Source organism: Chenopodium album, chromosome 22, assembly GCF_948465745.1.
Source record: "Chenopodium album chromosome 22, dcCheAlbu1.1, whole genome shotgun sequence".
NCBI lineage: Eukaryota > Viridiplantae > Streptophyta > Magnoliopsida > Caryophyllales > Amaranthaceae > Chenopodium > Chenopodium album.
In genome coordinates this window covers 33183594-33208819 of record NC_137855.1, presented here as the reverse complement: position 1 = coordinate 33208819, position 25226 = coordinate 33183594, and the positions used below count along the sequence as shown (strand labels likewise).

Here is a 25226-nt window from a genome sequence, read left to right as displayed (position 1 = left end):
TAGGTGGCAAACCGACCTTGTAGGCAGCAAGTGCCTACGTGGCCTCAAGCAGCTCTCCACGTGGCCGTTAGGAGGGCCGTTATGGATATTTGAGCTTTCTTACTAATCAACAGTTGTTTAGCGGTATTAGAAGATATTACCGGCTATTTAACTGTTACTACCGGTATCATCCCGTATAACTAGCCCCCCAAGTGAGGACGGTGGTGAAACCGGCGTGCTCACTTGTGATCATGAGAGGGAGTTAATTAAGGAAAGCATGAACTGAGATTGAAAATTTTCCAACTCGCCCTCCAAGGGAGCAAAGGACCGATCGTGCTTTGGTCAATTAAAAACATAACTGAGATTAAAAAATCTCCGATTTGCCCCCCAAGTGAGCAAAGGACCGATAGTGCTTTGGTCAATTAAAATCATAACTGAGATTAAAAAATCTCCGATTTGCCCCCCAAGTGAGCAAAGGACCGATAGTGCATTGGTCAATTAAAAACATAACTGAGATTAAAAAATCTCCGATTTTCCCCCTAAGTGAGCAAAGGACCGATAGTGCTTTGGTCAATTAAAAACATAACTGAGATTAAAAAAATCTCCGATTTGCCCCCCAAGTGCACGTATGCGTTATTTTTTGATGAAAAATTTAAAAAATCCAAAATTGGCTTGGGCGGGAAAAGTTAAAAAAATGGGTGGGACACGTGTCATTCATCCTGCATCTTAGTTTATGAAAAGGCGTTTTTCCCCAGCCGTCGGATTGCATGCACAAACTGTCACTTCAACTGCCACTGTTCATTGGGGTATTTAAGCCTCGAAAATGAGCAAATTTCCTCATTTGCTCTTCATTCCACAAAATTTCTTCGAAGTATTTCTGCGAACACACTTAGGGTTTCGTCGATCAATTTGCATCATCAAGAAGAGAGTGATTTCAATCGTTTGTTTGAAGATAGAACTTCTCGACTTTCCTACTTCTGTGTTTCTGTCAGGGTTGTTCTGCGAAATTCAATCGGTTCAACGAGGTAAAAAACCCTAACTTTTCCGTTTATTTTGGTAATTAGAGTGTCAATTGCCTGTTTCGCCTTAGTGTTTTGTCTGTGGTTGTGTATTTGTTAAGTTTATGCCTGAATTTGCTCAAAACTCGACTTCGGGTAAGGCCGGCGAGGCTGACCCGTTTGCACCCTTGTCCTCAGCTCTAGTGAAAGAAGTTGAAAAGTCTTGTCAGCCTACTTGGTCTAGTATTTTAGAAGACATTGAGATCATCTCAGTCTCCCCGATAAGCATTTGTCCACAGTTGGAGTCTACTTTCGAGATTATTCAATACGGATCAAATTTAGGCAAGATAGGTCGTAAAACAACGGCAATGCCGAGAACCAAAAGAATTAGTTACCAGCCTGAGGAAGGTGAAACCTCTAAGCGCTGTGCAGGTAAAGAACCCGTGGTTGAAGAAACCTCTGATGTCGGTGAAGAGCACATTCAGTCAGTTGAGAGGTATTTGGAAGAAATGGGTGAGGAAAGTGTAGGTAACAGTCAAGATGAGGGTGTAGGTGGGAGTGCTGGTGAGGAATCTGAGGATGCCGGTAGTGGAGATGGTAGTCAAGATACAGAGACTAGTGAGCTGGTTGTAAGAGTGAGAGAGGGTGAGGCCGCTGAAAGAAGCGACGCCGTCTTGAAAGAAGAAAGTTTGGATGAAGGGTATGACTCTGAGAATGACGACCCGAAATACCGAGAACCCCTTGAATTAAAGGCCGAGTACAAGGTTGTGTCGACGAAAGTTGACCCAGAATGGCTCCAGAAGGCTACCGAGAAAGAGTATTGTCGTATCGGTGCCCACTTCTTCAACCTTCCTGACGGCTATGATCTGAAATTGCCTGAAGAGGATCAGACTGCCCTCGATTGTCCTGATGGTCATATAGTTGTTTATGCGAAGCACCTTGAGTATGGCTTACGGTTTCCCTTACATCCTTTTATCGAAAAAAAATTTAGGACTTGGAACGTGTGCGTGGCACAGCTAACGCCCATTGCCATCCGTAACCTTATCTCACTGGTGTGGGTTATGATATTCATGGATTTCCCTCTCACATTGAACTTGTTTCGCACCCTTAACTGGCTAAAGAGAGACAGTCAGTCACCAGGGTTTCGGTCATAGTTCACGGCTCGTGGTAAATGTACAGTCTGGCCGAAACTGACCAGTTGTAAAGGTTGGATGGAGAATTTCTATTTTCTAAGTGTTCCTGACGCAGATGTTTCTATCCCCCTCACAGTATGTTTGATACCATTAGGAGTAGAAGATTAGGTCAGATAGAGAAGTATGCTTGTAAATTTTTTGATTGTACATATGTAAAGGCTGGTAGTAAGAACAAAGTTGTGCCGGGGGTGTGGCTACCCAACTGTAATTATATCTTGGGTAACGCCCCTTTGTCTCATGTCGGTCTCTGCTAGACTGACGAATTTGGTATGGTTCTTCTCATATTAACAGCTTTGTCCCTTTTTTTTTGTTGTTAACTACGAATTGAAGTATTTCGATGCCCAGAACCAGTTATTTTAAAATAACTGACTATCATATCGGTACTTCAACTTTCAGAGTACTTAAGCCTCGCTATCCCATTACCTGTATTTATTCCTTGTGTGTCTGTTGCGTTGCAGGTATTAACAAGTTAGATTTTGCCAGCTTGGGTTTACATCCTGACGGCAGGGTGAAATATCAGTGCCCTCCAAACCCAAAAAACAATTACGATACACTACCTGTATACTGCACGCGTGCTCGTAAAGGGAAGAAAAGAAGACGACAAGACATGACTTCTAACGAGCAACGCAGAACTAAGGCTCGCACCCTACCTGTCAAGAGAGGCGGGGCAAACGCTTCCAAAAGAGCTGGCGACCTCTCAAGCCGTGACCAGCTCAAGAAACAAAAACAGGATGAGGCTGATAAGAACCAGCAGAAGCCGGAAGAGACCTTTAAGGATCTGAACGTTGGGAATTTGGAGGATGATGGTGACCGTCCTTCCGGCATCAAAAAGCTAAACATTAACTTGCGCAAGCCTGACGCGAGCGCTGTTGCTGCAGAGAAGGTTGCAACAACTGAGAAGCTGGTACCGGCTGAAGACCCGTCTTTGAGGGACCGACAAACTCGGGTGTCGGGGAGGTCTGCTAGCAGCAAAAACGCCTTCATTCCGGTGATGACTGGGGATTACATTGAGGTTCCCCATGTGAAGGTGTCTGCCGAGGTGGCTGAAGAGTTATTGGTTCCTAGCGGCGGTGCTGGCGAGCCGTGGCATCCTCGCATTAACGTAAATCGGGGAGAGTCTATTATCTGTGACGACCCGAATACCGGCGGCAGCATGGGTTGGAGAGTGCTGAAGGATTTGGCCATGCCGGCAGACCGGCCTGTTGATAAGCTCATTGCTCCTTGCGGCCAAATGATGAACGATATGCTCCGGGTAAGATAGACTTTAGTCGTTTTCTTTTTTCTTCTTTACTTCTTTTTTTTTTAAAAAAAAAAAAATTATATATTATCATTATTATATATATTTATATACATTCTCTTCTCTTTTTTTTATATAGACTGTCAATTCGGCGGTCGAGGTGGTACACATGTACCGGTATTATCAGCGCTGTCATGATCAGGCCGAGACAAAGTTTAAAAAATATGATGACGCCCGACAAGCTGCTGTTAATGAGAAGGAGAAACTGAAAGCTAATAAAAAGCGTTGGAGAACAATATGATTGTTCTGAACACTAAGCTGGCCAACCAGGAATCCATGCAAAAGAGAATTACCGACCTCGAGCTGCAGCTGAAGACAGAGAAGGAGGCCAAAACAAAGTTGGAGGAGAGTTTGAAGAAGGCTGAAGAGGATAAGCCCGGTATCAGGCGCCGAGCAGTCAATCGGTTCATGCAGTCTGACAATTACCGAAACCTGCAGGTGGACCGATACACTGGCGGGTGGGTAGCTGCGCACCGTTGTGTCTGCAAGGCTGAGAACTGGGGTGCAGAAAAATGGCAGGCAGCCGAGACTGCCTATGGTGATGATATGCATCTCTCCCCTACCAGCTATGAGGGAGACTACTTTGATAACCCTCCTCCGATTGAAGTTATGAAGAACTTGGATCCACGTGATCTGCCGGAAGAGGAGTTTGCAGATGGCCTGATTGCCAGTCCTATCGGAGAGGACAAGGCTGTCGGCACCTCTGAAGTTGTTCCCCAAAAGGCGCCTGAAACGAAGAAGGATTAATGGGGCGGGCAGCCATCACCGAAATCATGCGGGTCCTCTTTATCTGTAATCGTTAAGGCTCATTGTTGAGCAGTTTATGTTTATCTCTGTTAGAACAATTTTTAGAAATTTGTATTTTGGCCGATCTGACCCTTGTCTTTTTTGGGTGATGGATGTCGATTTCATATCTGTATGTTCTGACAATTTTTATTTTATGTTTGTTTAATCACTTATCAACTTTATCTGAATTTGGTAACCTTTACAATGCGTGTCTGTATTTTAATTGCATACAATTGAATTATTTCTCTGTTATACCTGTTTTTTGAATAATTTTACCGTTAACCTCCTTTGAAAGAAATCTACACGCTTACTTTCCTGTATTTATTCAAACACATATGCTTACCAACTTACCGTTAATCTACTTTTGAATCAAATCTGTACGTAAGACTTTACCAACTTGTTCTCCTGTATCTTGATACTATTAATCTTGTCTGTGATTTTTATAATTGTATTATAACTGCATACTTGTTTTCTTACCTGTATGCTAAATTTTATGATGTTTTGCTACTTAAACTATTCTTAGTTCTAACAAGAACTGTTTTTACTTCCATCAAGCTGTCGGCTTTTTTGCTTTTTCAATTCCAACACATAGGCATATGCCCCCTAATTCCGTAATGAATTTCCTTAGAAATTAATTTCGGAATTCCTTATCGGTTTAGCTCTCTCGGCGTTTCATATATATCTGCGGCCTTTAGCAGGCCGAGTATTGACAGTGGATCAGACCGTCAATTTCAACTCGCCTTGAAGCGCAGTAGTTATCCAACTTTCCTCCTCACTTGAATGAGTGAGACAGCTAGCTGTTTATCAGATCATATCGAAAGTAGGGGATGGCTCCATATGTTATAGTACGTATTGCTCTTATTAGCAGCCTTAGCCAAAACTGTTAAAACAAACTACAGGCATAGAGTTTGCCTTACAAAATAGGAAATAACAGAGGACGCTAAATTATGTCTACACATCATGCCGATACTAAACATAAAAGGTTTTAAACATAGTATATCTTGAGGACACTTGCATTCCAAACATTTATTAACGGTATCATCAACCGATATGATCCTTGGCGGATAGTTTCGTACACCTGATAGGGTCCCTCCCAGTTTGCGGTGAGCTTGCCATCTGCATTTCCTTTACCCGTTGCTGCAGTTCTACGAAGGACCAAGTCTCCATCTTCCAACGGCCGGTAATTGACTCTTTTGTTATATGCTTGACTCATACGATTCTTATATGCCGCTGATCTGATGGCAGCCGTAAGCCGTGTTTCTGGTAAGAAGTCTAATTGTTGCCTTAGGAGCAAGTCATTCTGAGCTTCACAAAAATGCTGAACACTGAACGTAGGGAGTCCTACTTCAGCTGGAATAACGACCTCTGAGCCAAAAGCAAGGTTGAATGGCGATTCCCCAGTAGTTTCCCTTGTTGTCGTTCTATTTGCCCATAATATTTCCGGGATCAGATATGCCCACAAGCCTTTGGCATCTTCTACCTTCTTTTTCAATGCCATTAGTATCTACATATTTGCAGCCTCCGCCTAGCCGTTTGACTGGGGATGACAGACTGCCGCGTATGCAAATTTTACTTTGTATATGCTAAGGAAGTTCTTAACTGGGCTGCAATCAAATTGGGAGCCGTGATCAAAGACCATTGCTACCGGTAGGCCAAATCGGGTGAATATACTCTTCTAGATGAACTTCTTAACCTCGCCCGCTGTTATTTTTGCTACCGGTTCCGTCTCTATCCATTTGGTGAAGTAGTCAATCCCTACTATCAGAAACTTTCTGCTCCTAGTTGCTGACGTAAAAGGCCCAACAATGTCCATTCCCCATTGTGCAAACGGTATCGGATTTAGAATCGGTGTTAAGTCGTTTGGCGGTTGGTTTATTGCCGGCCAAAACTTTTGGCATTTATCGCAATTTTTCGCGTATGCTAGAGTATCGGCATTCATTGTCGGCAAGTAATACCCTCTTTTCATTGCTTCTAAGAACATTGACCGGCCTCCGGCGTGATTCCCACAATCTCCTTCGTGGATTTCTTCTATCAGCCTAGCTGATTCATAGGCCAATATGCACCTTCGCAATGGTAGCGAGAATCCCCTTTTATACAGCATTCCTTTGAACATGACAAACCAGATACTGTCCTTCTTGACCTTTTGGGCTTCTATTTTATCCATTGGTAAGACGTTATACACTTTGTAGGCCAGCACACCATCATACCATTCTTGGTCGTTATTCACGCAATTCACCTCTTTTGGAGTGTTGTCGGGGTCGATACTTTTGCGTTCCAAAAGCTCTACCATTACGGTGCGTTCCAGATCATTGAAGCTTGAACTTGCCAGCTTTGCCAAGGCATCTGCCTGTGTATTCTTGGCTCTCGGCACCAATTGTATATCAAACTTTTCCAGGTTGGCTGTTATTGTTTTCAACTTGGCCAAATAAGCCATCATTGTTTGCTCCTTTGCCTCGTAAGTGCCGTCAAACTGACTTGCTACTAGTTGCGAGTCAGTCGTGAGCTCTATCCGTTTTGCCTCAGCCGCAATGCACAACTGTACTCCCGCCAGTGCTGATTCATACTCAGCTTCGTTATTTGAGGCTTTAAATTTGAATTTTATAGCATACTCGAATATGTCCCCTTGCGGTGATGTCATGACGATACCGGCTCCGGAGCCCGTCGATGCTGAGGAGCCGTCAACAGAGACGTTCCACACTCCATTGACTTCTTCTTCTTCGGTGTAGGATGTTTCCACAATGAAATCAGATAATGCCTGAGCCTTTATCGACACTCGTGGCTTGTAAATTATCACGTACTCTGACAACTCCACCGCCCATTTGAGCAATCTTCCAGATGACTCCATTTTCTGCAGGGATTTCTCTAACGGTTGATTTGTCAAGACTTCAATGGTATGTGCATCAAAATATGGTCGAAGCTTTCTTGCGGCGATAACAACTGCATACGCAATTTTCTCTATCAGGGGGTACCGTCTCTCAGCCGCGTTCAGAACATGGCTCACAAAATAAATAGGCATTTGAGTTTTCTTTCGTTCCACTATCAGCACCGCTGCAACCGTCTTAGGAGATGCTGAAATATAATTGGAGGCTTTCTCCTTGCTCCGGACTTGCTATGGTCGGTAGGGACCTTAGATGGTTTTTGACCACCTCTAGTGCCTTTGCCTGCTCTTCCCCCCAAACGAATGTTTTATTTTGCCGGAGGACTACAAAGAATGGTAAGGCCTTATCAGCCGATTTGCTAATAAACCTTGTCAGCGCTGCCATGCGTCCGGTAAGCTTCTGTATGTCTTTTATTGACTTTGGTTGTGGTAGGCTAAGGATAGCTTCTATTTTATCAGGATTTGCGTCTATCCCCCTTTCACTAACCATAAACCCCAAGAATTTCCCTGAACGAACTCCAAAGACGCATTTCTCTGGATTGAGTTTCATCCGGTATTGACGCAAAGTTTCAAACGTTTCCCTTAAATCTGCAACGTGATCAGTGGCTAACCGGCTTTTTACGATAGAGTCATCAACATATACTTCCACGTTTCTTCCTTTCTGACTTGCAAAGACTTTGTCTACCAGTTTCTGATATGTTGCCCCCGCGTTTCGTAACCCAAATGGCATTGCCTTATAACAAAATATGTCGGCATCAGTAATAAACGTCGCTTTCGTTCTATCTGGTGCATACAGGCTGACTTGATGGTATCCCGAGAAGGCATCCATAAAGCTAAGCAGAGCATGGCCGGAAGTGGAGTCTACCAGCCTATCTATTCGGGCAGTGGATAGCAATCCTTTGGGCAGGCTTTATTCAGGTCCGTAAAATCCACACACATCCTCCATTTTCCTGACGGCTTCCTCACCATGACTACGTTTGCTAACCATTCAGGGTACGTGCAAGGCTCAATAAACCCCGCCGCTAGCAACTTGTTTACTTCAGCTTGTATTGCTTCTATCTTTTCTGTCGAGAAGTTACGTTTTTTCTGCCTAACTGGCCTGACACTCCTATCCACATTCAGCTTATGTACTATAACATCTGGATGGATCCCGGGCATTTCATCTGCCGAGAAAGCGAACATATCAGCGTTCTCCCGTAAAAGTTCCACCAAATGACAATGGGTATCAACATCCATGTCGGACCCAACTCGCACAATTCTTTCCGATACCCCAGGTTGCAACTCGATTTCTACTGTCTCTCCTCCCGGCGAAGGGCGGGGAACCGCTGTCGGGCGTGTGTCGAAATTTTCCATTGCTAAGTCATGCGCAGATATGGCTCGCCCCCTTTTCTGCGTTGCCTGCTCAGCCTGGGGTTGTCGGTTAGGCTGTTTTAGAGCTGTTACATAGCATTCCCTGGCCATTGTTTGACCTCCTATAACGCGCTCTGTCTTCCCTAGATTTGAAACGTACACCATTGTCAAATGATATGTTGAAACTACTCCCTGTACATCATGGATCAGGGGTCTGCCGACAATAGAATTATACGCTGAGGGCACATCAATTATTAAAAATTCCGTCATGACATCCCTGGCCGCCATGCCTTCGCCAATTCTAACCTGCAAGGCTATACTTCCTTCCGGCCTTACTGTAGATCCGTTGAAACCGATAACGAGATACGATACCGGGGTCAAGTACTTCCGGCCTATCCTCATTGCGTCAAATGCCTCCGCAAACAGGATGTTAGTGGAGCTCCCTCCATCGACCAATACTCGCTTGATGTTGGCTCCATTGACCGTCAGAATTAAAACCAATGGATCATCGTGAGGGAATACCAAGCCTTTAGCGTCTGCCTCCGAGAAAGATACTGACGGCATTGACGCGGGCCTGGGTCGCTCATCTACACCTAATGCATTCACTGTGTGCCTGTGCTCCGACAAGCTCTTTTTCGCCCCGCTAACTGATCCTCCATGTACCGGACCACCGATAATAACCTCGATTGTAATCTTGTGACCTGGCGCATTGTTCCCTTGACGGTATTCCCCACTGTGATTACGCCGGTAAGTGTCATCTTGCATAGACGAGTCGCCTTGCCTTCGATACTCACTTTGTCTAGGCTGCGGGGCTTGCTGCCGGCTTGGCCCCACTTGAGCTTGGTACTGGGACAGGTGGCCCTTTCTGATAAGGTCTTCTATATTCTCCTTCAATTGAGTACATTCTTCTGTATAGTGGCCGATATCCCTGTGAAACATGCAATATTTTTTCGTATCTCGCCCTTGGTGATTGGTGCCGGTCGTGTCCAGTCCTCTCTGTGCTGATATATTGAGTATATTGCGGCCCTTGGTGTGTTCAGTTGTGTGTAGGTGTTATATCGGCCAAGACCTCTAGGTGGCCTACCGGTTCTCTGTTGGTTTGGTTGTTGTTGTTGTTTGTTTACTCCGCCGGCATAAGTACTAGGCGCAACATTGTCATTCTGCCTTCGTGAAGGCTCTGATGCCGCTATCTGGTTACTGGTTTTCAATAACTCCTCGCTTTTTATATATTCATATGCCTTGCCAAAGGCCACTCCCAAATTTGGGAAGGACTTCCTCGCCATGTATTTTTTGAAATCATTATCTCCCAAACCGTTCATTAGAGCCATTACAGCTATTTCTTGCTGTAATTTTGGTATCGTATTAGCCTCACTATTAAATCTCCTTATGAAATCCCTAAGGGACTCATCTCTTCTTTGCCTGACCGACATAAGCTCTCCAGAAGTTCTTTGCCTAGCATTGTTGCTGATATATTGGCCGGTAAACAGCTCGACCAAGGTATCGAAGCAATCAATTGATCCATTCTCCAAATTGGAAAACCAATCCGAGGCTGGTCCCGTTAATGTTGTCGGGAACACTTTGCACCACACCGCGTCAGAGTCGGTGTAAAGCAGCATATGACTTTCAAATGCCGCTACGTATCTCTTGGGGTCCCCTTTGCCATCAAAGGTGCATGCCGGCATTTTTATTCTTTCCATTTGCTGATCCAATACCTCCTGGGTGAAAGGCGATACTCTTGGCCTGACTATAGCTCTGGCTATACGTCTCACTGGCCCGCTGCTAATCTCATGTTGTCGGGACCCTGAGTCCTCTATTTGCGTATCATGGGTAGGCTGACGCTCACTTGGGACAATTATTTCCCGATTCTGGGGCTGGGGTGGCGATTGCTGGTCCGCCTGATTGAATTGGCTCGCCAAGTTCACGACCACAGGGATGGCCGGTATATTAACTTGCCCCTTATTAGCTACAGCTTTAGCCTCCTTCCTTTTCCGAGACATCACTTTCATTACCCTAGCCGTTACCTCCAACTCCTCAGGGGTAAATTCCTCCATGGGATCCGGTATCCGTGCTGGACTCCGTTCGGGTGTTACCGGTATATTCACGGTATTCTTGTGGAGAAGATGAGTTTCATCCTCCACCTCGATCTCAGGTATTGCATTGACGGTTTTGTTTGCATTGACATTAAGGATGTTACTGTCATACTGGCGGTTTTCAGCTTCTGCTATCGGCGTTACGGTTTCATGGTTTTCTTCCATGACTGTCGAAGGTTATTTGGACGATAGAAGTTATTACTATCCCCTCCTTCTAGCGCCAACTGTTCTGGGTGAACTCCGGTACAGATAATCTTCGTGGGTTGGTAAAGGTTTACCGTCCAATTACGCACCTGCACAGTCAACACAGATAAGCTAACCCGGGGGTTATCCGGGAATAACCTCTCCGATGCTAAAGTTAGCAATCCGATAAGAAGAAAGAGTGAAGAGAGAGAAAGTGTTTTAGATATGTAGAGAGAGAGAGAGAAAAGATTGTACCTTTAGGTGAACATTTGCTTTGGTGTATATAAGGAAACAACCAAGCTGGTGCCACCTATAACGATAGATGGCAAACCGACCTTGTAGGCAGCAGGTGCCTACGTGGCCTCAAGCAGCTCTCCACGTGGCCGTTAGGAGGGCCGTTATGGATATTTGAGCTTTCTTACTAATCAACAGTTGTTTAGCGGTATTAGAAGATATTACCGGCTATTTAACTGTTACTACCGGTATCATCCCGTACAATTACAATAATAAACTTATGATTAATCTCCGATCCCATATATCAATTATTGAAGCTAAACCTCATCCTAATTTTCCAATAAATTAAACACTGTACGGATAAAAAAAAGAATGACTTGACACAAATACAACTATGCAAGTAAAAGTTAAATAAATGACTTGCTCATTTTTTTTTTTATTATTTTTTTTTTTAATTAGCATTATCACACTTATATAAATTTTTACCCAATAAACAATATCTTCAATATTGGGAATAGTATAACATAAGGTAAGTTACAATAAAAAATATTAAAACGTATTTTAAAAAATCTGTTCAAATATGTATAAAAAAAAAAAAAAAAAAAAAAAAAAAAAAAAAAAAAAAAAAAATCACTTTAATTAGAGTAAGAAAAATATAACTTTCCTAATTAAACGAATGTGTAAATCCAATTTAGAATTGAACGTGATGATCAAGTATATGTGATTAGGTCGGTTTCTTAAACCAATGTTAGGTCGGTTTCCCATGTAATCATATAAATACATGGGATTAGCTTTGTACGAGTATTAGTTTACGAGAGAATTGAAACTTGTTTGATTTGAAACAAAAAATTCAATCAAAATTGAGAAAGGAAAATCTGGTAACATGGATGTCTACAATAATAGTAAGGTGTTTGACGTGTTTTATGACATGTTAAAGATGATACAAGAATCCGGCCGTCGAAACATGGAGATACCCTTCAGTGGTGAAGAATGTTTCGGACAATATGTCGATTTACACGAGTGTTACAACAGGTATATTAATTCTAAATTCGGTCACCTTATCAATTATGTGGTTTTTCTTGATAATTTTCCTACAATTGATATGATTCCTTCCCAATACAAGGCTACTGCACAATACAAAGTGTATATGGAGGGTGTGCTCGCGTACTTGACATCTTTCTTGGATCGTACGAAACCATTGTTGTTCCTAGACAGGGTATTTAAGATCGTCGAATCTGAATTTGAAATGGGTAAAAAGCGGCCTAGGCCAATGTGTGTGGTCGATGATGTGATCGAGCAGTTTGATGGATATAACACGGTTGAGAGTCTAATTGAGTTAGGACCGATGAAGATTAACGAGGCGTTGAACACTTTGGGGCTTAAATCTGGTGGTACTGTCTACCAAAGAGCGGAGAGACTTCTACATGTCAAGAATACGCCTATAGAGATGATTGACCGAAAGCATTTCAAGAAGTTAAAAGGCGGCGAAATTGGACTAATTGAAGCCAAAGTAAAGAAGTTATGTGAGATTCTAAAAGACGTTCTTGAGCGGACTAGAGACCGTGTTAGGAACAGGCAGGGGATGACTTCCGATGAGTTAGCTCGTGATCGTGTACATGACATAGGAAGTGATGATGCAGAAGAGGACTACGACGACAAAACAGATTGTAATCCGCTTAAATTGCCACTGGGTTGGGATGGAAAGCCTATACCTTACTGGCTCTACAAGCTTCACGGCCTTAACCAAGAATTTAATTGTGAGATATGTGGCAACTTCACCTACAAGGGCCGAAGGGCTTTTGGAAACCACTTCCATGGACCGCGTCATCAGCATGGGATGAGTTGCTTGGGTATACCCAACACCAAGACCTTTCATGAGATCACTCGAATCGATGATGCCAAGGACCTGTGGCAGCAGATTCAGCTCAGGAAAGGGTTGTCATTGTGGCAGCCTGATGCACTCGAGGAATACGAGGATGCAGAGGGTAACGTTTACAACAAGAAGACCTACAATGACCTTGTTAGGCAGGGTCTAATTCAAGTTTAGATCAATTACTCTTACTGTTTTTATTTTTGTATTAGCTTGAATCTGAACTTAGCTACTTATGTTTGCATTAACTCAATCTTGCTCTTATGTTGCATGATTTTCCGATCAATTGATACCTTTGAATCAAGTTCTTTTCTTCTATCATCATAGGTTGCGCCTTTAATTACCTAATGTTATTGCATCTTAGCAAATAATGTAACGCAAAAGTTGTAGAACACTTGATTAGAAAAGATGAGATCTAGGACAATAGTCATAATTCTATTTTTGCTTTTTGCTAATTAAGGCAGAAGCCAAAATTGACTGAAATATGAACAATAAGTCAATAATATATATGATTAGACGACTTCTAAGAAACATATGTAGTATAACAATGTGCAGTGTATGAATATAGTAATTGCCTTGAAAAATACCACGATTCTCATAAAGCAACATATATTTCATAGAATGCCATATTATCAACTGAAGCAAACATTCATACATCATACATCGTTTGTCTCTAATAGAATAGAGTGGCCGCTGATACATAATCTTCTTTTTATGTAGTTTCTTGCGTTCTTTAGTTTGATCCTTAATTATTAGAATTTAATTAATGGTATTTTTTTTTAACTTTTATTAGCTAACTTAGCTTGGTTCTCTCCAATGGAAGGTCGATCTTATTTGCAAAATGAAGGTGTGCTCAATAAGGTTGGATATATATATATATATATAAATAAGTAATTAATGGTTAAAAGTTGTCAAATTTAAGGTGTTCTAATAGACATGATTATTGGATAAGGTCAATATATAACATGCCAATAAATATCCCAAGAATTTAGGGGGAAAAAAAATACTCGTATGATATAGAAAAGTACATGTAACTTTTGTAATCACTTGTACTCACTTTTGTCTATCTTCTCTAAAAAATTTTCTTGCTAGATTAATTTACTAGCATGTGTGCGCTGCCAGTGATCCTTGACCCGTTTTAACCCTTCATAATATAAAAGGTGACTAAATTATACTGTATATAACAACACTTTTATAATGAGCATGACTTCCTTTTTTTTTTTTGAATAACATGTTATTTTTATAATGAGCCTAACGTCCTTTTTTTTTTTTTTTTTTTTTAAATAAGCATTATCACACTTTTATTAATTTTTACCCAATAAACAATATCCTCAAATATTGGGTATAAAATAAGGTAAGTTACAATTAAAAAAAAAAATATGTTTAAAAAAATCAAATCACTTTAAACGAGTATAAGAAAAAAAAAAACTCCGTATAACTTTCCTTATTATAAAAAAAAACAGCCCGTCTTGTGTATGGCCGGCCACACCGTGTGACCACTTATAAAATAACAAAGTAACCCATATAAAAATGACCAAGTAACCCCTATAATACTAATTGAGTAACCCCTATAACACTAACTGAGTAACCCTATAGCACTGACGAAGTAACCCCTTTAACACTGATCAAGTAACCCCTATTACACTAATAAAGTAATCTCTGCCACACGGTGTGGCCAGCCACATATAAGATTTTGTGTAAAACAATAAAAAAAAAAAATAAAAAAAAAAATAAAAAAAAAATCCTACATAACCGACTAAGAATTAACCTGAACGTATATTTCTATATATACCTCTAGCAACAGAACTAGACCTCCATAATTCTTTCTTGAGTTCATTTAGTTTACCTGAAACAACAAATTAGAAAACTAACCTAAGAAAAAAATGGCTGCCATTGTTTCTCATAATTTCATACCAATGATACCATCAATTCGACCGATAATTTGTTATCCAAGCCATGTACCAATTTTATGCTATCCAAGACGTGTACCTACTGTTTATCCACCACCAATGCTCGTACGTCCTTTTAATTATCCTAATCCCATCCCGGATCATCTTGTTAGCCCTCCTGTCGTCGACGACAATGGTGTTAAGTATTATATGGAAGATAATGATCACGAGGTTGTGTCTCCTTACAACTTTACCATGGCCGAATGTTTGGGTAGTTTATATGAGGATCTTTGCTGTTGGGAGTGGATTCCAAGCAAGCTACAAAATAGGAAAAGGATAATAATAAAAGAATCAATTACACTCAATAAGGAAACGAGGAAGCATACATGGTCAAAGATATCAAAGAATAATAATCAAGGATTTAATTAGTCCAATTAAGAAGTCAATAATTAATCAAAGATCTTATGAAGACTATGGAATCAATCAAATAAAGCTAAATCGGGAAATGAATAACTTGATTGATGGAGTATTATCCCCGCAGTGGTCCCTACTGAGTACGGACAGCACGGACTCAATGCACCTTACTGAGTAAATCGACCGCCTTACTGAGCCTTTCTGAGAAAGGCAACTTCCCTGCAAAGCTTGGACCATTTGAAGACACGTAATGAATGCTTGGGCAACAAGCACAATCAAGTCCCATGATTGAAGGAGCGAATCAAGGAAATATCAATTACCAAGTCAACATTTCCTAAGAAAAGAAGATTCCAATCAATATTGTCAACATTACCATAATAGCAAGGATTCTCCAATATTTACCTTTATTAGACTTATAAATTATTATAAATAAGATGCTGATTGTAATTCACAGATACACACATTGTCTAATATAATTTACTACACTCTTATACTGAAATCTCTGATTTATGTCGTCCCTACTGACATCAGTTCGTCCTTACTGACACCAGTTCGTCCTTACTCAGAAATGCCTCTCTTATCTTGAGCCTTGTTCTTTGATTTATAATTATTATTATAGTTCTATTGTTTTATTGCTCTTACTAATTCATTTGGAGGTTGTGTTTATTTCTTTTGGCAGATTTGATTACTAAAACCCCATAAACCTTTAACAAATTCCTAGAAACCCTTTTCTAAGATTTGTCCCAAACATTTGCCGCGTTGATGATCACAATTGTTCTCGTAAGAGGAAGACAACTGGAAGAGGCAGGAGATGTAGGAGGAACAGAAGATTTAATAACTCGCTTCGGAGTTAATGGAGGTCTAGTAATATTGCGTAGATTCAAGTGTATGATATGATATAGTCATTGCATGTTATGTTTTAATACTAGTTCTTGCATTGTTAAGATGTTTTTATTGGTGAAACGCTAAACGACGCCCTCGAATCTCCAAATAACGCCCGCATTTATAACCTAAAAATAACGTTCCTACCCTTATTATAAAACTCATCAAATTACCTCAAATATTTTGATAGTCCTCTCCAATGGTCACCAGCCACTAATGACTATTGACCAACAAAAACAATAATATTATTATTAACAAAGCCTAATGATGGAAAATTTATATGCTTTAATTTTATTTATTTCATATATGCCTGAGCGCCGAGCTGCAGCTTTGGTTCTTGGCAACAACCACCACCTCCACCACAATTACCACCTTCTTCATTGTCGTCTTCTTCTCATATTATTACTAACAATAATAATACTGTAATAACAATACTAACTACAAACTAACATAAATTTTGGGAGTAAAAAAAACTTTCTGGCCAAAACGCCTATTTTTTTGCACACTCAGAGTAGGAAACGCCTAAAAAAATCGAATCTTGGACGGTGGTTCGAAATTTTTGGGCGTTTCCACCCAGAGATTTCGGAAAAAAGGGTCGTTTCCTACCAAAATCCACTAAATGAACCCAGAAAATTCATCATTTTGTAACAAATTCCAGCAAACGAATAATCGGAAGAAAAAAAAAAACATATTAAGAAAAAATAATAGGAAAAAAAAAAAAAAAAAAGAAATTGCTGAACTGAAGGATTCCATAACTTATAAAAGAAAAAATGGTTCAATATCGGAGAGAATTGATACACAGTGGTGATTAAGAGCCAGAATTAAGAGCAATTGATATATATTAACAGCAATTAAGAACACCTATTACCAAATTACCAATAACTAACTGTCCTAATTAACTACAGTACTACATTAACAAAGGTTGAGTGGTGGTGATTTGTAAGTAAAGGAAGGTGGTGGTGGTGGTGGTGGTGTTGGTGAAAGTTAATGGAGTGGAGTGAAATGGGGTGTTGATGAAAGTGATCGGAGATGGTATTAACTAAAAACAATTGTGCTAATACATAAGGGTAAGTTTGTAAATTTAATTATATTTTGTGGGCGTTACTCGGAGATTTGAGGGCGATATTTAACAAGCCTCTTTTATTGATTAGAATTCATCTGTTTGGAATAATGTCACCTTGGCCTCAACTTTAATTGCGTGTGTAATGATTAACTATCCGAGCCGAAGTTCATCTAGTTCAAGATTTTGCAATTCTTTAAAAGATCGTTGTATATGTATATCAATAATAATGTTGGATACAACCTGAAATTTGTACTTAAAAAAATGGCAACAAAATATTGTACCCATAGACTGTAGTAATAATAATAATTATTATTTCAAGTCAAAAATCATTAATAATTATAATAATTGTAGTAACATGAGAAATTAATTATCAAAACCTAGCTCTGTTCCACACACACACACACACACACAAAAAAAAAAATCAAAACCTAGCTAATTCATAGAAAATTGAAATTTTCGTATGTATAGAGATTATTGGGAAAGTTTTTGGAGTTTATAAAATAAATAAATAATAATAATAATTAAAAAAATTTATTATAAATTTAGTATTATTATTATTAATTTATTATTATTATTATTATTATTATTATTATTATTATTATTATTATTATTATTACTACTACTACTACTACTACTACTACTACTACTACTACTACTACTACTATTATTATTATTATTATTATTATTATTATTATTATTATTATTATTATTATTATTATTATTTCAATTTCTTACATAGAACTGTACTGTGTGTATCAAAAGGAAAATTCACAAAATAAAGGTGTGCCTTGTATTTAGTAATTTAAGGTTGGAACAATGATGTGAAAATTGTATCCTTTGGTAGATGTTGCAAAGATATAAACATCAAAGATAAACGAAAAAATTATGCAACCTATGAATAGTATTGGAAGTAGTTAATTTGCTGAAGGAGAAGATTTTGGATAGTTTTTTAATTAGAGTAACCCTATCCATTGTTAGTTTATTTGATGATGTTAATATAATTTAATGCATATGTGTAAGTAAGCTAATGAAGCGGCTCATGTTATGTCTTTAATCAAAGTTCTTAGACGGCCTGCTTGACTACTCTCTAGCAGTCTAGCTACTAGTATTTGGACGAGATCGATAATGTATATATTCATAGGTATGAATGTATGATGTATGTATCCCTTTATTTTATCAATTTTGTGAAATTAAACCTCATCCTGATTTTCCAATAAAATTCTCCATCAATAGAATAAATAGAAAAATAACTAGGCACAAAAACAAAGTATATGCAAGTACAGGTTACCCCATCTTTCCTACTTCCTAATTAAAAGTTCTTCCCGTTTTAGTTGCGTGTTTGTCAATACATTACTTTAACCATAAATATGGTTAGTTGTACATTAGTAAAATACTGTACAACAAAACCAACTTTTGATAGGTATCAAATAAGACCCAACATGAAAACTTATTAAGACTAGTTTAAAGTAGTGTCTCATCTTCTAAATAGTGTCAAAATTCTAAATAGAAATTAAAGAAAATGAATTCAAACGGAGGGGTTTTTTTTTTTTTTGGACAGGACCGGATAGGGTTAATTGAATTGGCACAAATTGCTTTTACAATGTACTACCGAATAAGGGTCTGTTCATATTTACTTAATTTCAGTTCAGTTCAGCTCCAATCAGTTCAGTTCAGTTCAGTTCCAATCAGTTCAGTTCAGCTCTTAATTTCCCTCTCACATAAAATATTCATTTCAGCTTAATTCAGTTCAGTTCAGTTCCAATCAGTTCAGTTCAGTTCAGTTCAGTTCCAATCAGTTCAGTTCAGCTCCAATCAGTTCAGTTCAGTTCAGTTCAGCTCAATTCAGTAAATATGAACAGGCCCTAAGAAAAGTCTACCAGATAATATTTCTTTTGAATGAATTGAAATTATTTTTAATTAACTGAATTTATTTTACTGAACTAAACTTATTTTTAGTAAACTGAAATTGAATGTATAAGAATAATATACTTGTTTCAAATACATTGATTAAAAGGAAAATGAATAATTGTTTCAAACAATAGAAATACTTTTATTTATACTATATGCTTGAGAATTTAAGTCTAAATACACAATAAATAAAACCCGTACAAATTCTTGGGTTTGTCTGTATTACATAGACCGTGATTACCTACATTAAGAAATTGTATCACCTGAACTTACTCACAATAATACTTGTATAAAAGACAACATTATAAATAAAAGGGAAAAATAAAATAAATAAATAAAAAACTTAATCGTACTCAAAACACACAGGACAGACATCCATTATACATTAAAGTATTCAAGCTCATATAAATTTTATGTTTTGGTAGGAAAGAGCAACACTTCCCTGCACATATCAGCCCAACCCATTCGGATTTAGGAGGAAGGGGGCAGTATTCCTCACCCGGTCATCCCGAAAGTAACCCTACTAGAGAGATTGGACCTTCAACCTAAGGTTAAAAGGTATAATCTTTACTAGTAGGGTCAAGCTTAGCTTAAGAATAATACAGTCACAAAATAAGATGAAATGAACAAGGCAATAGTAGAACTCCCTAGAAAGTTATATTTCCAACAAAATTTAAGGTCACTTATATCTAAACACCATAAGGTAAATTGAACTTTCAAAGAAAACTAATACTTCCTATGTCCAGCCAAACAAATTTAGCAATTTCTTGTCTGCTCCATTAGGAGAAACACTGATGCAGATACCATTCACACATCTAGTCTGCTCTTGGAAATCTACAGATACCAACCACAGCATCAACTGAAACGCACATACAACAATTTTCTTCCGCCTGTGTTATTTTCCGGGGCTTAAAGCTCTAATATGCAAGTTCTAAAACTCTGATGAACACATTAGTAATGTCTAACACCAGCAGATACAGCCAGACATTTCACAAACATGGAGGTCATTAGACCCTGCCTCACTGTGAGCTCTAATGACCTCCATGTTCCTGCTACCCATCAGCACATTGCAGGGAAAAAAAAAAAAAAAAAAAAAAAAAAGAGTGCAACATCTGAATATACAATTTACTGATCTCAAACTCCTCCCACATACCTACCCCAATATAACCACAAAGAAATAATGCTCAAGGTGTAGCGGAAAACACAACAGGTCCATTCCGTCCACAGGCCCCAAAAATCATATCAATTGTAACACTCCGGCATTAATGCAGAATTGAAAGCATCAAACACAAGCCTAAAGGGGCTACAACTACATCATGCATTCAGAAAATGTCACAAAAAGAGCAACTGAATAATTTTCATTAATCATAGCAAATATGTCACCTACAATAACAAGTATCCTATATACAAGTATAAACTAGAAGTTATAGCCAATGGAAGCATCAGATCAAAGCTCTGATTAAGTAAAAGAGCCAACAGTCAGAAACAAAAAAAAATGATAATTTGTCACACACTGGACTGGATAACGTGAGCTAACGATGCACCCAAATAATTAAAAAAAAAAAAATGCATCCACAGCATAGCAAAAACTTAATATTATATGTTTAAAACATTAGGTAGAAATTAACCAAGAAAAGAATGAGAATTATTATCTCAATTCTTCTCAAAAAATTTCCAACCAGGAACAGCAGGAATGACTAATGACTAAAACATTGTATGATCATAAGGACCTTTAAAAAAATCCATTGTCTGAACAGCAAAAGGTCAATCAGTATACTAAATGGGGAAATTCAACTATTCAAGACAAAAGGCACTTGAAACTAAGTGCCAGTGTCCAAAGCGCAGCAAAACACAGAGTATTCGAACACGTGATTTACAGAGGAATGAACTTCAACCACTTGATCCAGCTTCTCCTTAGATATTGATGCTGATATTAGGACTAGACATGAAAAAACATTCACCCCACAGGCCCACATATTGCTACGTACCGCCCAAAAATCAGAACAGAGAGCTTACCCAACCCCAGGCTAATAGGATATGCTCAAAGCTAAAATCATAAAGTAATAAATTCCTTTTTATTCATGATAAGCACCAGAAAACACAACATCAAATAATAATTTAAAGAACAGCACAAAATATATAATAAGACTGCCAAATCAAATATAAGTCAAACAACCAACTAACTTTTATCTTCAATAAAAACATCAAATAGCAAGAAAAAGAATACCACTCCAACAGCAAATTCTACAAACAATACCAACCAACTTCACAAACCTAAAATTAAGTCCAGATGGCACAACGCTGAACAAACTATCTATCCTAACTCAGTCACATTTGACTATCACCAAGATGACATATCAAAATCTTAAAAAGCCGCAGGTCAATTGAAGAGGCGACCAAAAAGTAACAGCAAATGAATTCATCAAGCCAGACTTCACATTGTCAGCATTCACGCAATCACGAAATCACCAGAAGCATAACAATCATCTGCGCCCAATAAGCTTTTCAAACACCTGAACCAAATATTCACTAATGTTTAATACAACAATTAATAACATCCAAAGAAAACCAAACAATAAATTAGGCAAACCTAAAAGTTAGAAACAGAACGCAATATGGAAGCCAGATAATTAACATCTTTAATAAAGAGAATAAGAATGCAATAGCAGTATAGCACATATTTGACGAGTAAGTAGCATTATTCAAATTACTATTGCATCATCTCCAATATAAGGTTCCAATATTTAATCAGCAGCACATTGAACCAGAAGATAATGATAGGCTAAGGTTGTGTTATTTTCACCTGATAACTCTACTTAAACAATAATCCTTAATTGTAATGGTAAAATGAACATGGTAGCCATTTTCCCAAAAAAGGTTAACATAACAAAACCTATGTTAAGGAAATAGCTACAACAAAACAGTAAAGGAAGACTTTCTTGAACCAAATAAGACACAACAAATCAAGTTGCAAGGTTTTATATTAGTGACGAGGTAGTCTAGAAAAAGTGTCATAACAGGCAACAGTAGATTTGTCAACCATGACTAGCACAGATTGATAGCCATCAAACAAGATTGAATCCAGCATATATATGAAATTCACCGCAGGGCAAAAAAACAAACAATCAAATTGATCTACCCACACAGCCCATGGGCACTATAAACTTCAGAAAATAAGCAATTAATCAACACATCTTGAATGCAAAGACAGGCCAATGAATGTGCAAAGAGAAAATTTTTAAACAATCACTGCGAAAGCCAAACAAAGCTAACAATCAATGAAACAAAGACTCAATATCAGATTAACACCAGATATTTTAAATGCATACCTCAACATACCAAAATCAAGGCAGGCACACACAAAACAGCAAAAGTGCACAATGAAAACATTAATATGCCACGGTGTAAACATAAGAATGAAGTAAAAATGATGTGGAGTACTAAAAATATTCACAATTTCACAAATCACAATTTCTACCAGACAATTGCATCAGCAAGTATATTGGCCAAAGTGCACAGCCAACCAAAGTGGAAAAACAAAACACATCGATAATCAACCAGGCCAATTTATTCAAACAGGCAAAGAAGCACAAAGTGAAAGATTTCATTAATCAACATAGGCCCAAATGCAAATCAAACGTACCACAGCCAGAAACTATTGGCTTTGAGCTTTCAAGCACAACACAGTCATCCCAATTCAAATAGTAAAGTCACAGCAAAACTGCGCGTTAACACAGAACAAACAATGAAGCACGCTCAAACAGCTTCACAAATCACAATCATCAATAACGCAGAGTATAAACATTAGCACAACAACAAATGCACACACAGATAACTAATCAAACAAGACTGCCAAACCTCCAATACACAAACATACAATTTGATCTAACAAAGAATGATCTACAACTGAACACTATCATAGACAGAACAGAAACCAAGAAACAACAAGTCAACAAAATATACCTTAGTAATAAGGCGGTGCATTAGGGTACCCTCCAGCACCAGCAGGTAGGCCTCTAGGAGCCGGAGACGTCCCTGTAGGTTGGTGCTGCTGACTTGGGTACCCACCATAATGCCCACCATCCGAATACCCTCCACCACCAGCAGGTGGCATCCCACCAGAACTCGGTGGCATCCCATACATCGAACCCCCACGACCTGCCCCACCAACAGGCGCTCCCAAACCACTTCCTCCACCACCATATCCCCCGTAACCACCCGAATTCGGTCCACCATATTGCGAACCACCATACCCTCCACTACCACCATACCCACCAGGCCCCTGACCTCCCACAGAAGAAGGATATCCAGAATTCATCTGACTAGGTCCCATCCCTCCAGGCCCACCACTATATCCACCACCACCATAAGACGGATACCCACCCGGCCCTCCAGGACCGGAATACGGTCCAGGAACCGGCCCGCCAGGCTGCATTCCCATCCCATCACCCACAGGACCCTGCCCACCCTGTCCAGGCCCACCAAAATTCTTCCCTTTCTTCCCTTCACTAGCCAACTTACACACCATCTGCCTCCCATCAATATTCTTCACAGGCTCCATCAACGACGCCTGCGCCGCCTCAGGCGTCTTATAAACAAACAAAGCAAACCCTTTCGACTTCCCGGTCTGCTTATCGAAACCCAACGGGCCTTCCTCAATCTCCCCATAACTCGCAAAATGAGCCAACAATCTCTCCCCCGGCATATCATGAGGCACATTACCCACATAAATCTTCCTCAACGACGCATCAGGGGTGGGCCCAGTTGGGTTCCCATTGGGCCCGCCGGAAAGCCCAGCAGAGGCTAATTGGGCCACAGCAACCCGCCCATCAATCTTCTTACTGGGTTCTTTAAGAGCCAAAACGGCACCGTCTATATGCTTGTAAGTAACGAAACCATAACCTTTACTCTTAGCAGTGTTCTTGTCAAGAATAACGACGGCTTCTTCGAGCTCGCCGTAAGCGGCGAAAACAGAGCGGAGACTCTCCGACGTCGTTTCCCAACCAAGACCACGAATGAAGAGCTTACGTTGGGTGACGTCACGGTCGGCGATGACGCGGACGGCTTGGAGGACGTCGGGGTTGGAAACGGCGGCGTTTTGGAGGATGTCGCGGAGTTGGTCGGGAGAGAAGGATTCGATGATCTTGCGAACATCGTCGGGGGTTAGTTTAAGGGGTAGATCTGATTCTGAAAGACCATTTTCATCGAGTTTTCGTTTCTTGGTGGGATCCATTGAAGGAGATTGAGAGAGAATTTGAGAAATTTGAAGGGGTTTTGATTGAGAGAGAAAGAGTAAATGAGTATAAACCCTAATATAGATTTGAGTTGGGGGAGAAGAGGAGGAGAGTGAAAGGATCAGTGAAATTCAGAGGTTTCAATGGTCTCCCTATTAATGTTGGGTAAATTTCCGTTTTACAGTAAAATAATTCACACTATTAATTTTTTATTTTTACTTAAAGTTGAACTAAACTTATTTCAAAAAAAATAAAGTTGAACTAAATTGAACTGAACTGTAATGAATATTTTATAAGAGAAGAAAATTGGGAGCTGAACTGATCTGTACTTATTAAAGCTGAACTGAACTGAACTGAAAATAATCGTATGAGAACAGGCCCTTACTCCCCCTGTGGTTTTTGTAAGTATTACAATTTGACCGGCATATAGTTTTAGGCAATTTAATGGACTTAAATAAAATTAGAAATAAGTGGGGTAGTTGGAGTATTAAAAAATTGTAAAAGAAAAATAATGGGGTTAATAGTTTATTGAAAAGTAATGAATGTGAGAAGAAAGATATAATAAAAAAAAGTATTAGTGGATTTTGGTGGGGACCATGGAAGGAGAGATATATAATATTTTAATGTACCTTTTTGCCAAAAAAAAAAAAGTGTAACACTTATTAAAACACTGCTGAATTTGGTAAGTGTAACAATTATTAAAACACGTCAATAATCAACAAGGTCAATGTATTTAAATAGGCACCGAAACATAAAATGAAAGTTTCATCAAACAAATAGGTCAAAATGCAAATCAAACATACCACGACAATTAGAAAAATATATTGGCGGAGTTGAAATCAATTACAACAAACACAATAAAGCCCTGTTCACTTCACCTTAAAAAAATAATGTTAAGTAAAAATAATTTCATTTCTAATAAAAATAAGTTCAGTTAAGTAAAATTAATTTCAGTTCAGTAAAAATAAATTCAGTTAT

At 39.1% G+C, this 25226-nt stretch overlaps 3 protein-coding genes and 1 pseudogene across 3 annotated transcripts; 1 reads left to right on the top strand and 3 right to left on the bottom strand.

Moving 5' to 3' along the window:
* Positions 1–5238: 5238 nt before the first annotated feature.
* On the bottom strand, positions 5239–5751 carry LOC145604222 (uncharacterized). The gene has a single exon (XM_081660158.1). The coding sequence runs from the start codon at positions 5749–5751 to the stop codon at positions 5239–5241; it is 513 nt and encodes a 170-aa protein (XP_081516284.1).
* A 177-nt stretch (positions 5752–5928) lies between these two features.
* On the bottom strand, positions 5929–7269 carry LOC145604221 (uncharacterized). The gene has a single exon (XM_081660156.1). It carries the CDS (start codon positions 7267–7269, stop codon positions 5929–5931), a length of 1341 nt encoding a protein of 446 aa, XP_081516282.1.
* Positions 7270–11871: 4602 nt separating this feature from the next.
* Positions 11872–13035, top strand: LOC145604220 (splicing factor SF3a60 homolog pseudogene; annotated as a pseudogene).
* An 8093-nt stretch (positions 13036–21128) lies between these two features.
* Positions 21129–24359, bottom strand: LOC145605034 (UBP1-associated protein 2C-like). Its single transcript, XM_081661044.1, has 2 exons — positions 22978–24359; positions 21129–21527 (listed from the first exon to the last, which is right to left on the bottom strand). Exon 1 carries the CDS (start codon positions 24245–24247, stop codon positions 22979–22981), a length of 1269 nt encoding a protein of 422 aa, XP_081517170.1. The 5' UTR covers positions 24248–24359; the 3' UTR covers positions 21129–21527; position 22978.
* Positions 24360–25226: the final 867 nt, after the last annotated feature.

What these genes read in the sequence shown, in the direction of transcription:
- LOC145604222 (XM_081660158.1), bottom strand. Translation starts at nt 5,751, where the DNA reads ATGGCATTGAAAAAGAAGGTAGAAGATGCCAAAGGCTTGTGGGCATAT.
- LOC145604221 (XM_081660156.1), bottom strand. Translation starts at nt 7,269, where the DNA reads ATGCCTATTTATTTTGTGAGCCATGTTCTGAACGCGGCTGAGAGACGG.
- LOC145605034 (XM_081661044.1), bottom strand. Translation starts at nt 24,247, where the DNA reads ATGGATCCCACCAAGAAACGAAAACTCGATGAAAATGGTCTTTCAGAA.